General features: G+C 38.2%; 2 protein-coding genes across 5 annotated transcripts; one reads left to right on the plus strand and one right to left on the minus strand.

The window, feature by feature from the left end:
* The first annotated feature begins 1,858 nt into the window (after positions 1-1,858).
* Positions 1,859-7,774, plus strand: LOC306790558 (activator of 90 kDa heat shock protein ATPase homolog 1-like). The gene is made up of 9 exons (XM_079286919.1): positions 1,859-2,041; positions 3,732-3,922; positions 4,141-4,223; positions 4,303-4,420; positions 4,894-4,979; positions 5,128-5,256; positions 5,893-5,994; positions 6,221-6,272; positions 6,921-7,774. The coding sequence occupies exons 1-9, from the start codon at positions 1,962-1,964 to the stop codon at positions 7,091-7,093; spliced, it is 1,014 nt and encodes a 337-aa protein (XP_079143045.1). The 5' UTR covers positions 1,859-1,961; the 3' UTR covers positions 7,094-7,774.
* A 41-nt stretch (positions 7,775-7,815) lies between these two features.
* LOC306790559 (dr1-associated corepressor-like) lies at positions 7,816-15,815 on the minus strand. Of its 4 annotated transcripts, none has more exons than XM_079286923.1 (6): positions 15,673-15,815; positions 10,756-10,828; positions 9,850-9,943; positions 9,268-9,384; positions 8,695-8,791; positions 7,816-8,378 (listed from the first exon to the last, which is right to left on the minus strand). In XM_079286923.1, exons 2-6 carry the CDS (start codon positions 10,808-10,810, stop codon positions 8,352-8,354), a joined length of 390 nt encoding a protein of 129 aa, XP_079143049.1. In that variant the 5' UTR covers positions 10,811-10,828; positions 15,673-15,815; the 3' UTR covers positions 7,816-8,351. The 4 variants fall into 4 exon arrangements, with proteins under 4 accessions (XP_079143049.1, XP_079143046.1, XP_079143048.1 ...); XM_079286920.1 differs by having other exon boundaries at positions 8,660-8,791; XM_079286922.1 differs by having other exon boundaries at positions 8,660-8,791; positions 9,850-10,054; positions 10,530-10,828; positions 15,673-15,749.
* Positions 15,816-16,907: the final 1,092 nt, after the last annotated feature.

Consider the following 16,907-nt stretch of genomic DNA (forward strand, 5'->3'; position numbering starts at 1 on the left):
ATATATTTGTCACTGACATATTTAGCAGCTATCTTCAGAGTTTTTTATATTAATAATGACAGGAATATAGCTGAATTTTACGCCATGACTTACGGGAACGCTTAATGGAACTGAGCCTTCCTTTTTGAAAAACACCTGCTATGATAAGTCAAAATGTCTGTCGTAACAAAGGTCTATAGGTGGCGCTAATGCAGCAGCATAGACATGATTGGGGCGACCGTGGCTCACTGGGTTAAGAGGGTTGTCTGGCAACCGGATCAACGGTTCGATCCTCAACTGGGACGTGTCCTGTGTCGAACTGTACCTGAGCAATACACTGAACCTTTGTCATTGGCAGCCCACTGCTCCCTATATACAGGGATGAGACAGATGTCCCCCTTAAAGGGATCAATATAGTATAATGTAATTAAATGATCCCTCACCTGCTTCTCACCTTTGAAAACTACAGATAGTAAGATGTTTTCTCAGTATTCAGTGATACGTACCGCAGTAAAAGAAGTGCAGGCTGTCTGAAACCAGAGAGAATGAAACAGTCCCTTCATTTGCCTACTTACCGTATAATATGTAAATTCAGTGGAATGTGTTTACTCAGAGCCATGTAAATGCTCCAGTCATGCTATTAGTGGTGCATTTAACAATCATCAATGTAAAACTGTGAAAAACGCTCAGTGCAGTGTCCTGAAGGTGAGGTCTTCAGACCAACAGAAAAATCAATGAAATGTATAATATCAAATACATTTTGAACTTAATTTATCCCGAGGGACGCTGCTGTGAAGCGGTGCCACACAAAGTAGCAAAGATTGCAAATATAGAGAGGGCCGATTTAAAATAACAATAAAGGTGAAAGTAGAACATATCAATAAACCGATATCCAAATTCCCAAATATACACAATGCCAAACGTATAAATTTAATAAAAATCGAAAATGCATATTGTCCTTCAACTGATCTTTTAGAGAACAAGAGGATATTTCATTGATAAAATTCACAATAAAATATTGTTCATGTCTATCTTCAGCGGTGAAATGTACATTTACTCAAGTAGTATACAATTTTTGAGATACTTGTACTTTACTTGAGTATTTCCATTTTATACTAAATAATATTTCTACTTCACTAAGATACGGAAGTAAATATTGTACTTTTTTACTCAGCTACAGTTATGTGATTACCTCCCAGATTCAGATTAATAATACAAAATAGATTCAGATGTATACAACATATCACTAATATTCAGCAACAGTCAACTTATACATTATATCAATTTAAATGTGCATTGATGTATAATTATAGATTAAGCTACACAGCAGTACATTCATTAGTAAAAATCCCACATTTAATGTACACATTAATGTATCAATAATTATGATCCAATAATATATAAATATATATATATATATATATATATATATCTATATATATAGATATATATAGATATATATATTATTCTGAAAGTGGTTCTTCAGCAAAATGAGTATTTTGATGCTAATACTTATGTTTAAAAAAAGTACATTTGTACTGCAGGCTACATGTAGCACAGCATTTTTACAGTGTGGTGTTATCACTTTTACTTCCGTATAATACCTGAATACTTCCATCACTCTCTATTTCTAAAAAGTTGTCTTATCCTCTCAGAGGTCTCGCTTTATAAAGTGGAACCATTGTTTAGGAAAAGTACTTTATTTTACTTTACTTTACTTTATTTTATTTTATTTTTTTATTTTTATGATTATTATTTTTTTATACTAAACATAGTACTAGACGAGACATTCGGATCCACACTCCTTAGCAGTTGGTGGCGGTAATGCACCAATTCATTGTAAACCTCAAAAAAGAAGAAGAAGAAGAAGACAGCCAGCAGCAGCCAGAGGCTTCTAGAAACAACGTGCACCGGGACGGTCGCCGGTAAAAACCAACCTGCTGTCTGCACACAACGTTACAGATCAACACGTCGGGCTGAACATGGCTAAATGGGGAGAAGGGGACCCTCGTTGGATCGTGGAGGAGAGAGCCGACGCGACTAATGTCAACAACTGGCACTGGTGAGATATAAAGAAAGGACACTGACTAGCTAGCTAGCTAATGCTAACATCACTCTCACACACACACACACACACACACACACACACACACACACACACACACACACACACACACACACACACACACACACACACACACACTTATATCACATTTATGTCGAGATTACAACTGTTACTTTTTATTTTAGTCCTATACGTGGATTAACCAGTGTTTATTATTCATAGACAGATATTGAGTGTAAAATGTAGAATATTATTGAAATAAAGGATTACATTCGAGGGATTTAATCGAGCTAACATTATCTTTTTCAAGTTAGCATCGCTGCTAGCTAGCTACTGTAGCTTCAGATGCCTCTACTGTATCTTCTCACGCCTCTACTGTAGCTTCTAACGCCTCTACTGTAGCTTCTAACGCCTTTACTGTAGCTTCTAGTGCCGCATCTACTGCAGCTTCTGATGCCTCGACTGCAGCTTCTAACGCCTCTACTGTAGCTTCTAACGCCTTTACTGTAGCTTCTAGTGCCGCATCTACTGCAGCTTCTAACGCCTCTACTGTAGCTTCTAGTGCCGCATCGATGTAGCTTCTGCCGCATCTACTGTAGCTTCTGCCGCATCTACTGTAGCTTCTGATGCCTCTACTGTAGCTTCTGCCGCATCTACTGTAGCTTCTGCCGCATCTACTGTAGCTTCTGCCGCATCTACTGTAGCTTCTGCCGCATCTACTGTAGCTTCTGCCACCTCTATTGTAGCTTCTGCCGCCTCTACTGTAGCTTCTGCCGCCTCTACTGTAGCTTCTGCCGCCTCTACTGTAGCTTCTGCCGCCTCTACTCTAGCTTCTGCCGCCTCTACTCTAGCTTCTGCCGCCTCTACTCTAGCTTCTGATGCATCTACTCTAGCTTCTGATGCATCTACTCTAGCTTCTGCCGCCTCTACTGTAGCTTCTGCCGCCTCTACTGTAGCTTCTGCCGCCTCTACTGTAGCTTCTGATGCATCTACTGTAGCTTCTGATGCATCTACTGTAGCTTCTGCCGCCTCTACTGTAGCTTCTGATGCCTCTACTGTAGCTTCTGATCATCTACTGTAGCTTCTGATGCCTTTACTGTAGCTTCTGATGCATCTACTGTAGCTTCTGATGCATCTACTGTAGCTTCTGCCGCCTCTACTGTAGCTTCTGATGCCTCTACTGTAGCTTCTGATCATCTACTGTAGCTTCTGATGCCTTTACTGTAGCTTCTGATGCCTCTACTGCCACCGCTACTGTACCTCTATAGTCCCTTTAGACTAATTTAAATGTTTAAAACCGTTTGAGTAACTACATATTACTTCAGTTTTTCACAGTATACCATAATGTATATCATTAGCTCTTGTTGTACGAGTTGTTCCTGGCTAATAGGCGCCTGTTAGTTTATGTCAGATAAATATAAGAATTAACGTTTAAGTTGCTTAAGATGGGTAATTTATCCGACATGTCTTCTTGTGTCGTCAGAATGATGTCATTGTGTAGTCTCCCTGTAACTTATGTATCGCTGATGTAGAAGTAGACTTAACGTGACACTAGAATAAATAAGCGGATCATCTCAGGCAAGTTTGCCGTTAATTACATTTATACTACAATGAAACTTCTGTGAATAAGAAAAAGAAGATGTGAGTTTTGTGCCGTTTACCCATTTCTGACGTGCTCACTTTGCAGGACCGAACGAGATGCAACAACCTGGTCGTTGGACAAATTAAAATCCCTGCTCCTCGGTCTGAGCGTGGAGAACGACGAGGGGAGTTGTGAGGTGACAGAAGTGAGCAAGGTGGAAGGAGAAGCCTCCATTAACAACCGCAAAGGGAAACTTATTTTCTTCTATGAATGGAACCTGAAGGCTACTTGGACCGGTGAGGAATGCACAGGAAACTAACTCAAGCTGCATTCTTTAGTGCTCGTTTCCTGTAAAACGAGGACCACGTTCTCATTTAGTCAGTCTAATGCGTCTTAATTTAGAAGAGGACAGTAACTCAACAGCTGATCAAAAGATGTTGTAATTATAGAGACGAAAGAGGAATAAAGAGGCTTTGAGTCTCTGCTGACATCTGTGTTGTCTTTGTTTTCCCAGGAGAGTCCAAAGCAGGAGTCAAATATACGGGAACCATTGACGTTCCCAACCTTTCTGACGAGAACGACATGGAGGATCTGGATGTAAGTGTCGCAGAGATCTTCTGTGTATTTCTGACTGAATGAGCAGCGTGCTGACGACCGCTCTGTGATTTTTGTCCAGATTTCTGTATCGTTGAATAAAGATGAACCGGAAACGCCGCTGACCAACCTGATGAAGACAAAAGGAGCAGATACAATCCGTGAAGTGCTGGGGACCTACGTTGGGTTCTTGAAAACAGGCGAGTGTAACCAGACAAGATGTTAATTACAACAGAAAGGTTCATTCAGTCATCGGGTTCAAGTGATCGTCACAACCGTGTTGATGATTCTTTTTTACAGTTTGGGGTTTACAGAGATAAGCATGTGAGGTCAAAGTTAAAAAGTCCTGTGTGAAAAATGTAATAATAACCCGATAAAAGCAACACAAACGCTATTAAATCTAAGTTTGCTACATGTGAAGACGTTTAAATCTTTGTTTTCTCTAAGAAACTGTTAAAATCTACGTAAATGTCTTTGAATAGTAGACTTTATTTGTTAAAATATTGACTATAAACATCCTCATTATTTCTTTAATGAAGAGTTTTACAGTTTAGTTATTTAGTGCTTGTTTGTTTAAAGTGGAACTCCTTTTGTATTTTTGTTATTTAAATACTTTTAATTCAGCGAGGATGACTCAAAAGTGTTTTTTAAGCTCAATTTGTTGTGATTGCAGAGTTCACTCAGGGAATGATCCTGCCGACAGCCAATGGTGTGTCCAACTCCACGTCGCAGTCCAAGGCCACGGTGGACAACACTCGGGTACGTCGCTCACTAAACGTCTCCAGCCGTCGGCCACGCTCTACATTTACACACAAAACTCTAAATGATTCACTGTAACAGAACCGTCACGGTGTTTTCCTCGCGGCAGCAGCGATCGTCGCTCATCAGACTTTTGTTCTTTGAACAGATTTCCTCCTCGAGCAGCACAGCTGCTCCCGTCAACACCGGCGTCAAGATCCCCACCTGTAAGTTCAGCATGAGGGAGAAGTTCCTCACCTGCCCGGCTGATCTCTACCGCGTCTTCCTCAACCAGGAGGTGAGCGTCACCTGGTTATCCTCTCGATACCTCTGCAGTCCTGAAACCAGTGCTTCATTAACGAGCTGTGTGTGTGGAAGAGGCTGGAGTCTGTCTTTTATGTGACGGCGAGCTTGACTTAAACATTCTTTCCTTACTTTGTAAAACTAAAGAGGAGGCGAGGGCTGCTGTGCAGACAGTAGTTAGTGCTTCTAACCCTAGCATTTGCATTTGTTGGCTTTTTCTTTCCTCTGATATTAAATATCGGTCCGGTGCCGACTCAAATATCTGGATCTCGTATCGGTGACATGAGACCCATCTGCTCTTGGATACCGTTATCTTAAACAATAGCAACTCAGTGCATTTATATCTATGTATTTACTTGTTACTGAAGACAGAGAAGAAAGAAGAAACCATTTTTATTGTCATATACATTTGACTACTGCATTTGACCCATCCCTGTATATAGGGAGTGGGCTGCCATTGATCGGAGCCGGGGGCTCAGGTACAATTCGACACGTCCCAGTCGGGGAGCGAACCGTTGACCTTCCGGTTCCCAGCCGACCTCTTAACCCAGTGCACCACGGTCGCCCCAGAGCTCAGCTTTCATGTTTGTATGATTATAATAAAGTGTTTTTGTTTTTGGTAAATGTGCAGATGACCCAGGCGTTCACTCACGCTCCGGCCACGGTGGACGGAGAGAAAGGAGGGAAGTTCCGTCTGCTAGAAGGAAATGTTTTTGGTGAATTCACAGAGCTGGTGAGTCTCAACCTTTCATTCTCTTAACTTTTATATTAATAGTGATTTTATTTGACTTTCTTCTCATATGCAGCTCATTTACTCATCGTTGTATAACTATTAAACGATTAAACTGTCTCCATTTCTAACTTGTATATATATGTATATATATATATGTATATATGTGTATATATGTATACGTATATGTATATATATAATAAATGTTAACAATGAATCCTCTCCTCAGGTACCTGATAAGAAGATAGTGATGAAGTGGAGGTATAACAACTGGCCCTGTGGTACGTACATCTATTTATAATATATTTATTTTATATTTAAAGAGCCGCGTGTGACTGACTGCCATAAAAACAATCATTTTGACTTAAATTGTATCGATTCAAGCATGTTGAACATCACTTTTTTATTAAAAAGGTACATTTGCAGAAACAAATTTTGTAAAAACTGCCAAACATTGTCTGGTTACATTTTCTGTAATATGAACATTCTTTGTCACATCACAAAACAATTAAGATTTAAAGGATTTTTTTGCTTATTTCCTCGTACAACATACAAATTAAAACTCTGTTCTTAATTTGAAGGTGTCTTTATGATATGCTAGGTATCTATTATAAGCTCTACTATTGAGAAACAACTAAATGTAGAATAAATAATGTTTCCTTTTACCGTGTTTATTTACTGTTAAAGGTTAAAGTGTAACTTTGACTCTGATGACTATTCATAGCACCTTTAGAAACCGTTTACAAAGTGCTTTGACAAACAAAACAATAATAACAGAAACCTCAGTGAGACAGTCGATACGATAAAATGAACTAAGAAATAAATCAAATCAAATAAAAAAAATTAAATAAATAAATGCAGTAAAATAATTTAGTAAAAAGGTGATTTAAAGGAGATTAGTGATATTAAAGTGCGTCTCTGCTCCACAGAGCACTACGCCACCATCTCCATGTCGTTCTACGACCGCAGCAGCGAGACGGAGCTGAAGGTGGAGTGTCGGGGCGTCCCGGACGAGGAGGAGGAGCGCACGAGAGAGGGCTGGCAGAGATACTACTTTGAAGCGATTAAACAGACTTTTGGCTACGGAGCGCGACTCTACTGAGGACGCCTTTTCACTGCAGTTGACGGTTTTCTTCTCTTGTTTGGATTTTTTGTTTTTTAACTTCTTGTTCCTCCGATCTCTCTGGCACAAGATGTCCCGCTGGAACAACTCATAGCTCGAGTTGACAAGAGACAATGAGGTGATTCCGTCACCAGTCTGAGTGTAAATGTTTTAATTTTTTCATCGTATTTAAATCTAGATTTGTCCCCGTCAGTATTTGGGTCAGTTGTTCAAAAGGAGCGTAAATGGATTAAATAAAAGAGCTATTGAACCACTAATGCAAATCTATAAATATGTAATTACTGCAAGAGTTGAAATAAGTGTTTTGGTTTTCTTTTACTAAAAAAAAAAAGATATTATGTTGCTTTTTTTCTACTTATACTCTTTTCAAGTGTAACTGTGGTGAAGATGCATGTTTCATTTCAATGACTACTGGATCACGGAGACTTTATCATGTTCGTCCGGCTCGGCCCTTCAGCGGGAGACGGCGCCCATCGTGCAGCTAGCTAGCGTAGCAACTCAAGTCACACGGTTTGCTAGATTTGACTTTCACGTGTAAATTTACAGTAAAAAAAAAAAAATAAATGGTTTTCAGAATAAAATGCATTTATTTATTCGTCATTTCACCTCACGATGTCAAAAGATTAGTTTCTTGGAATAAACCAATCCCTGTATGCTCTTGATTTGTTTTTGTGACCTTTTATACTTCAAATTAAATCACAGATGTTGAAACTATTTATTTACAGTTTGATTACATTTCATATGCAAACGTTTACGTCTTTAAAAGGTTCGCTTACAAGTGCTTTAAATATTAAACGCTCTTAACAAGCCAATCAGGCAAATATTTAGCAAAACAAGCACTTAGTTTAGTTTTAAAGGCTGCAGCATAAAATTGTATGAAAAACTCTTCTTATAATAATCTGTTATTGGAACTGAAACGTAATCTGACCAGAGCATCGTTTCATATCAACGCTCAAAAGCAAATTGCCTGAACTAATTGGCAGTCTGAAACAAGTTCAATCACATTTCAGTTCATTCTACTTTAGTGTGAACTTACACAATGCGGTTTACTTGGAACAAATCTGCTACAAACAAAAAAGGCTTCCAAACTAAATCTCACCAAATAAAACAAAAAGCAGCCAGAGGTCTAAAGTATTACATAACCTAATACTAGTTAATATCCTCATGTTAGCACATTTTAAATAAAGATAAACGTTCAAACTCAGGTGAAATGATGCGAGTTCCTGTGGTTGGTCGCTCACAAGCAGATGAAGAGCTCCGACTCCTGGAAGAAACAAAGCAATGAGCTCAACTAACTCGTAATACTTGAACATATTTCTGAATGACTGCTTGTCGTCTCTTTCCTCAGCTTACCGAGCGAATAAACTATTTTATTCCACATAAGAAACAAACGACCCGTTAAGAGAAGAGTAGAGCTGGAGTGTGATGACCATTAAAACCTCAAGGGGTCGCTATTAACATTTAAAGCCTTTTGGTCTTGTTGGTTGAGAGTTCAACTACCAACACAAACTGCTGCCTGAGTGCCTCTGAGCAAAACCATCCCACCTTTTCCTGTCTGGTGTGTTTTCATTGATACGTACACCGGAGCTGGAGTCGTTGTCCAGTGAGTCGCGGCGCCGTCGAGGCTCCATTTCTGCTTCAGCAGCTTTTTTAACAGACATGTCGAGTCGTTTAGTCCTGAAAAGACCATCATTAAAATAAAGATGAGAAACGATGAGTCAGCTAACCGGGTAGTCAGACAACAGAAAACTAATATTGTTTCATGCAAAACATTCCACATTTGTTGCTTTTTGTTGTCGCATATGAAAATAATTCTTTCTTGGTTTTGGACTGTTGGTCGAACAAAACAAGCAATTTAAAGAAACTAATTTAGATTTGATTCAAACGATTATTTGACTGATTGAGTAACAAACACGTAGAGCCCTGATATAGCTTCACTGTGAAGACTACACGAAGATACTTGTGTCATTTCAAACTCATTGCAAATAATTTCAATATCCAGCATTTAAAACAAAACATAACCTCACTCTCATAATATTTTAACGTAACTCACCTTAAATGCATCTAGAAGTGCCAATAAACAGCTGTTCTCTGAGAAGATGACAGACTAACACCGGCTGTGAACGCTAACAGCTGACGAGGCATGTTTCTACCTGAAGGTCGGCCACACGCTCATCCCTCTGTCGTCCTTCTGGCCGGCCGAAGACGAAGCTCGCTCCACCAGCTCTCTGAGGAAGTGGAAGAGCTTCTCACACTCGATGCACTGCTTCCTACACACACATATGAAGTATTCTTTCATTGCCCTCCCTTCAAATACACACAGCAAAACATTTAATAAATATAAACATGACTTAAGGCATCACCTTCTACTCCATCACGTTCACGCTGAAAGTAACGATAAGGAGTCTACATTTGTTTAATTGTGTTTAAAATGAAACTGTGGAAGATGAAAGACAAGTGTTAAATCTTTAGGAAGTCATTTGTCGCCGTTCCATTCATGTTCATCTGGATCTTTTCTTTGATTTCTAGAATACCAATTTCAAAATCAGGATACTGTGAAGGTAAAAGTGCATGTTGTACAATATTAGTTTGTCATACAGGCAGTGAATGCATCACGGCTGGATTAGTCCTTATTTCTTCTTCACTGCTATTTACTGAAAGATATCAGTCGGATTTAAAGATAATTAACGACTTCATATCGACTTCCACACGTCTGAGCAGAAGCTTCTACTCACATGTGAGCGACGGACACGACGGCGCTGCGCTTCGACTGAGTTATCAGACAGGTTTTGGTGAGCAGAGACTTCAGGAACATTTCCAGAGCTCGAGCTGATCGCTGCAGTTCAGGACATCAACACATCTCTACACGTCTGCTTAGAGGCGACACAAGTGGAAGTAAAGTCGCCGTCTTCCATCTATATGTGACGGTTCCCTCCAGGACTACAGCACAAAACAGATTGTATCACCTGCAGGGATTCTTTTTGGGGGGAATATCTTGTTGAATTATTAACTTCTTCTGTTAATTAATGCATCATTTAAAAGTAGCAGTGAACTAAAATGAAAAAAACTGCACCAACTTCCAGAACAACGATGGTGGAAGTATTTACACCTTTTACTGAAGTAAAAGTGGTAATACCGCAGCATAAAAATACTGTTACAAGTAAAAGTCCTGCATTCAAAGTAAAAAAGTATTAGCATCAAATATACTGAAAGTACAACAATGTAAGAATACTCACTATGCAGAACGACTCATTTTAGAATGAAATAAATGTAGTGGAGTAGAAGTATAAAGTAGCAAGAAATGGAAATACTCACGTAAAGTACCTCATATTGTGCTTGAGTACAGTACTTGAGTAGATCTACTTAGTTACATTCCACCACTGGTACTGAACATGTGTCGCGTGCTGTGTGGTACCTTCAGGTTAGAATTAGATCGAGGCCATAGAGGAGCCACTACAACTCCCAGCATGCTGAGGGAGGAGTTGGAGGGAAACGGAGAGGGCTGCTGCAAAACAACGAATGTATGAAAGATGAATCAAAAGCAGCAACACCTCCAGAGAGATGAGTAGTTCTTTATACATCAGCAGTATGATGTACACACACACACACAGTTAATTAATGTACAAGTTTAAAAAGGATACAGATGATCACAGGAACCGCCACAGCAATCCTCCCCACCTCTGCGTCCTTCTGCATGATCTTTTTAATGCGACTCTGGGACCAAAACAAAAACAACAAAGAATTCACAACTTTCAGAGACATCACATGAAGTTACACTGCTGCATTCAAAGGCTCCTCGTAAACCAGAGCGTCCTAGATCTGAAGTCATGAAGGCAACATGTACAGCAGTCAGAGCTCACATTTCTACTGGATTATAAAGATATTCGTTTCATTAAATGGTTCATTTGTCATTCATTTGGCAGCGGTTAACACCGATGACTGTACCCATATGTGCACATATCTATGTTTACATTAAATAAATCCATGTCAAAGAAGATTCAAAATACCAAAGAAGAACAGAAACAAAAGAGACGCACCAACATGCAGCAGTTTGTTGCAGAACACATCAGTTATTTGCAATTCAACGATTCATAACTCATCCATGAATCTGCTCTTTATACAACTGTTGTACAACACATTTCTTTATTTTTCATTTCACCTCTTTATTATCCTTCATTTTGTGCAACTTTTATGTTTTTAACAGTTTAAATGTGTCATCTTGTCTCGTCCAAACGAGACCAGATCTGAATAAATATCGTACCTGTAAAGTAGGTTCCCGTCACCCCATGCTACATGAACGCCGCTAACCGTTAGCTCGAGTCCTTTCTTTACCTTTAAACAGCTTAATTATCCTAAAATAAAGTTTCTACTCACGGGAGGGAAGCGTACATGATATCTTCTCTTGCGTCCGGACATTTCACTCGCTTTAATCCGCGCGGTTCGGTCACATTGTTCATGTTTTTACCGCAAACCGCCGCTGAATCCATCTGTTTACCTTCAGCAGGAACACACACCTGAGGTCAACCAGCGCGTGACCCCAATAATGACGTCGTGACCCCCGCAGTGTCCCTTACTAGTTTCTAATAAACAATAACACATTCTATTTAAAAGGATAAATGACAAGAAAATGTATTGTTTGAAACTCATCATATCAAAGGAATAAAAAGAAATGCATCTGTTTTAGTTTCATCTTTGTTTCACATAAATACAATAAATTACTTCCTTTCATGAATAAAAACATTTGCATCAGTCATGTCTGCAGACCGTGTAAATATATGTTGTTACATCTCAGTCATTTTGCACTTATATTGCACTGAAGAATATGTATGTTTTTGTTTATTTATGATAATCTATGTATTTCATGTTATTTCTTGACTTTTGCACTCCTTGTTTTGGTCTTTTACTTTGTTTGTATTGACGCTAATGCACCACAACAACGAGCTGATGTGAAAACATACTCGGCAATAAACCTGATTATGATTTATGAGAAACAGTCAACTTTGGGACCGATGTGATTGTTCTCTGTTGATGTCGAGAAATTTAAAAAAAAAACAAGACAACAAGCAAAACATCAAAGCACATACACACATTTTAATAACAGCCCCTGCGTCACATACGAGAAGTTATGACAATCATAACTTCACAACAACGGACGAGACTGAACATTAATTTCTAATTAAAAACTACGAATTAAAGTGTAGATGAACGTGATGTACTCTTAACTTGGTGTTTTTCTCCATGTACTCTTATTTATCCAGGTACAAAGTCGTGTTTAACTGCAAACAATCTTCTGGGCTGAAGAGTTAAACACCATTAAGACAACGTGGACTGCAATTATTAATCGATTATCGACGGTTTATGACTGAGAGGCTCTGGTTGCACGAATGACTACAAAGGTCAAAGATATCAGAATCCTCTCGCAGGTTCTTTAAACACCGATGAAGCTCCAGACCTGTTTTTATTTCTACATTTGTGTTTCCTTTGGGGAGACAGACGACAACATGTTACCAACACGTGTGCTGATGGTAGTGTGTTTATTAGCTCCGTGTCATGCAGACGGTGAGCTTTAGAATATCTCAACGAGTATAATATTCTTTATTTTACAGTGTTTATAATGTTTATTCTCTCTCGCAGGCTTCACATTAAAGGAAGAAGAAGATTTCAACCAGGTATCGTTCAAACATTCAACACTGTTTTCGACCGTTTCTTTCTGTTCTAAACTTCTACAGGTTCCATCACATGTTCTGTATTTATGGTTCAAGTTATTCTTGATTTAAGGAGCACTGGTTTTAAACCTGTTGCTGTTGTCACCGCTCTAAATACGTTAAATACACTTTTTAATTAAATATCCAACCTGAAAAATAAAATGAGCCAGTAAATGATGTATAGCTACATTTTATTTATTGGTAAAAAAAATAAATAAATATATATATATATATATATATATATATATATTTGTAAACAGTTTATTTTTGCATTGTTATTTGCTGTATTAAGTATTTTGTAATGATTACCAAATGATTTGTGAACAAAGGAATTGTTTGTAAAACATCGATAAATCGACTACAAAACAATTATACTATTGATAAAGTATTGACTGTCTATCTAAACAAGGTTGATGGATGCTTTACAAAGTACTTATTAACCGTTTAACAGTATAATAATGTGTTGTAATCAGCAGCTGCATCAAGATGTTTATTGACGGTTTAAAAAACTATTAACAACGATTTACAACATGTTCATGAATGTTTAACAAGCTTTACTTAAAGGTTTACAAATTGAAATATGCTCATTATACCACATGAAATGTTAAAATGTGTGCAACAATAAATAACTAACTAAAGTTGATCTATTTATGAATGATAGTGATACCTTTATCAGTCCATTGTTTGATAACATGTCTTTAAAGTAATTCATTTAAAGGCCTGATGCAGACGTTTAACACAGCTTTAGATATAGTTATAGATATATAATATAATGCTCACAATATATAACTGTAAACATTGAGCAGGTTTGGTTTTAATAGCTGCTAATCCTAAAATAAGATGATTTCAACCACTTTCACACCTCAACCCATAAGTCTTCCTGCGTTTTTGGTTGTTGTGGGGAAACAAGAGCTTGATTCTGCATTCAATATTTCAGTTTTTGTTGTATTTATTTCCCGAGCTCTGTGTCAGGAAGTCTTCCTCTGTGGTTTAGTGGGAACAAAAGCAGCAACAGTCCCACATAAAGGACCAAAGAGGTGCAGAGTGTCCAGTCAGCTGTGGTCTGGACTCTTTACAACACATGGCTGCCAGATTTAGCAACTGCAGCTTTTGGGGGGTTTGGAACACCCTATAGTTTAGCATTTTGGGGTTAAATCTCAATGAATCTACTAATTTAATCGTAAATAATCTGGATCACTCTGACGTTGCACCTGTAGCAGACAAACATAAAGCGTACAACTGATGCAAAAACTCACAGAATGTACAAGGATGAATAATAAAGATATATTAAACCTCCGGCACCAATAGTGCTGCTACTAAATCAACTGAGAATTGCAACTACATTTACTCCCTCTTGAACAAAACACAGCACTGTAATAACAGTAGTAACACCAGATGTAAGCTCTTTACATAAAGAACTACAGCCTGAACGTGAACAAAAACCTCTGACAGTTTCTAAACATTATAAACTTTATTGTTGTTTATTGAGCTGCCTACACATCTGTCACATATATACATTGCACATATTCTCTCTACTTCAGACTGTGTAGTTCTGCACATTCCTGCATTAACTGTATCCGATCTATCATTTTAAAAACAATGTATTTTACAGAATTCTATTGTCCCTTCTATTTGTTTTTCTATCTTTTATTTTGTTTATTGTCATGCACCAAAAACACCAAGGCAAATTACGAGTGTGTGAAACCCTATTTGGTGTTAAACCTGATTAAATTATATCTATTAGAAGAAATGTGTTGTCTGCTACAGATGCTTAACTGTCATGTCAAATGTAATACAATCAATCATGTAAACCCACACATCCAGTTAAATTCATATTTAAAAAGGACACGAGTAGCAAATTTGAGTCACTGTTTCAACAAGATTTAACAAGAAGATGCTGATGTGGTGTTCAAAAACTTGTCTAGCAGATATCAGGAAATGAGTAATCAAGTGTCACAAAAATATATATATATCACTCTTTGAAATTATGCAAATATACTATTGGGAGTCGTGTGTGTGTGTGTATATATATATATATATATATATATATATATATACATATGTGTCAAACAGCGCTACTACATACAGTAGTATGTAAAAACACTACTAAATTGAGCTCTTGTATTATGCTAGGAACCAAACAAAATGCAGCCTCGCTTTACGTCAATGGCTCCTACTTTACGTCAATGGCTGCTAGCATGACCCATCCCCCACACAGCACACTGGAAAAAAAACACCACTTTCACACAGCTCAACGTACTAAATTAATAAATCAACTTACAAACACGGTGGCGTTGTGTTTTTAAACATTTCCCCCATTAATAATATTGTATTTACACTATCCGCCGCTACTTTTAGAGCTGTAAAACAGCAGTCAAAGGAGCCGTTGGCCGTGACAGCCGCATGCTTTGTCTTTTTCAGCATCGCGAGCGACAACGAGGCCATTTTGCGCTAGTAGCTAACAGCTAGCCGGCTAGCTTATGCTAATGCTATGAATTTACGCTTTACGAGCTGCTATGCTAAGCTAACTGGGGCTAAGGTGTTCAGTGAAACGAGGAGAGGGAAATAAAGCGATGGTACAAAACGCTTGGCATTCGTCTCAGTTTGGTTTATTTATATTTTAGGTTTTTACCATTTAATCACACAAAAAAAATGAATGGTAGCTAAAGCTAATTAGCCTAAAAGTGCCCACCCACACATCCTCCGAGGTCCTTCCTCCTTTTCTAGCCCAAAAACAAGAGAGTTTTCGCCGCGGCTGTGTCTGTTAAGTTCCTTTACAAAAAACAACAAACGAGCACCTGGTTACAGCTGGTTTATAAATCGACTAATCGCCGGGCGGTCGGACGTACTCACCTCGTTGTTTGTGTTATTTTATTCCCGTCTCGGTCATAGGATCGACGGCAGAGAGAAAGCGGAGATCAGGTTCAGATGAGATCATTCATGCCACGGCTTCAAAAAACTGAACTACCTCCGTCCTGCTGCTGCGGAGCGGACGGCAGGAGGGAAGGAAAGGAGGGGGAGGGGAGAGCCGACAAAACAGACATATGGATATGGGATTCTTCTGCAATGATTTTCTCTTTTCTCTCCTCCAATAAATGATTTAATTTGATAAACAAAGTGAAACCCTGTAGTTTGCCTCGAGAAAAACAAATATCACAAGTTATTTATGATATTTGTTCTGCAGTTGCTCTAATCTTGTTATTTTTTTAATCAAAGAAAAACAAATGATTAGTAGTGAGTAATTATTCAGAATATTCACAAATTCTAAACATAAAAAGCAGCACCCAGTGGTGGAATGTAACCAAGTATATTATATATTATGTTTCTTTATACTTATACTCCACTATACTTTTATCTGACATTTATAGTTATCTGTCAGATATTATGAACCAGATATTATAAACCAGATATTATGAACCAGATATAAACCAGATATTACAAACCAGATATAAACCATCTTAATGTATATAACGTATTTAAATCCACCTCAGTCAGCCACAACAGTAACATGCTGCTTACACATTAATGCATCAGTATTAACAATCGAATGTTGTATCAGCCATTTTTTCGTGGTCTTTAGTGAAGTACACGTGCAAGTTGAATTTAGTGTCAATGTTTTTCCCTTTTATATATTTGTCACTGACATATTTAGCAGCTATCTTCAGAGTTTTTTATATTAATAATGACAGGAATATAGCTGAATTTTACGCCATGACTTACGGGAACGCTTAATGGAACTGAGCCTTCCTTTTTGAAAAACACCTGCTATGATAAGTCAAAATGTCTGTCGTAACAAAGGTCTATAGGTGGCGCTAATGCAGCAGTTGTCTGGCAACCGGATGATCAACGGTTCGATCCTCAACTGGGACGTGTCCTGTGTCGAACTGTACCTGAGCAATACACTGAACCTTTGTCATTGGCAGCCCACTGCTCCCTATATACAGGGATGAGACAAATGTCCCCCTTAAAGGGATCAATATAGTATAATGTAATTAAATGTTCCCTCACCTGCTTCTCACCTTTGAAAACTACAGATAGTAAGATGTTTTCTCAGTATTCAGTGATACGTACCGCAGTAAAAGAAGTGC

The sequence above is a fragment of the Melanostigma gelatinosum genome, assembly GCF_949748355.1.
Source record: "Melanostigma gelatinosum genome assembly, chromosome: 16".
Classification (NCBI taxonomy): Eukaryota; Metazoa; Chordata; class Actinopteri; order Perciformes; family Zoarcidae; genus Melanostigma; species Melanostigma gelatinosum.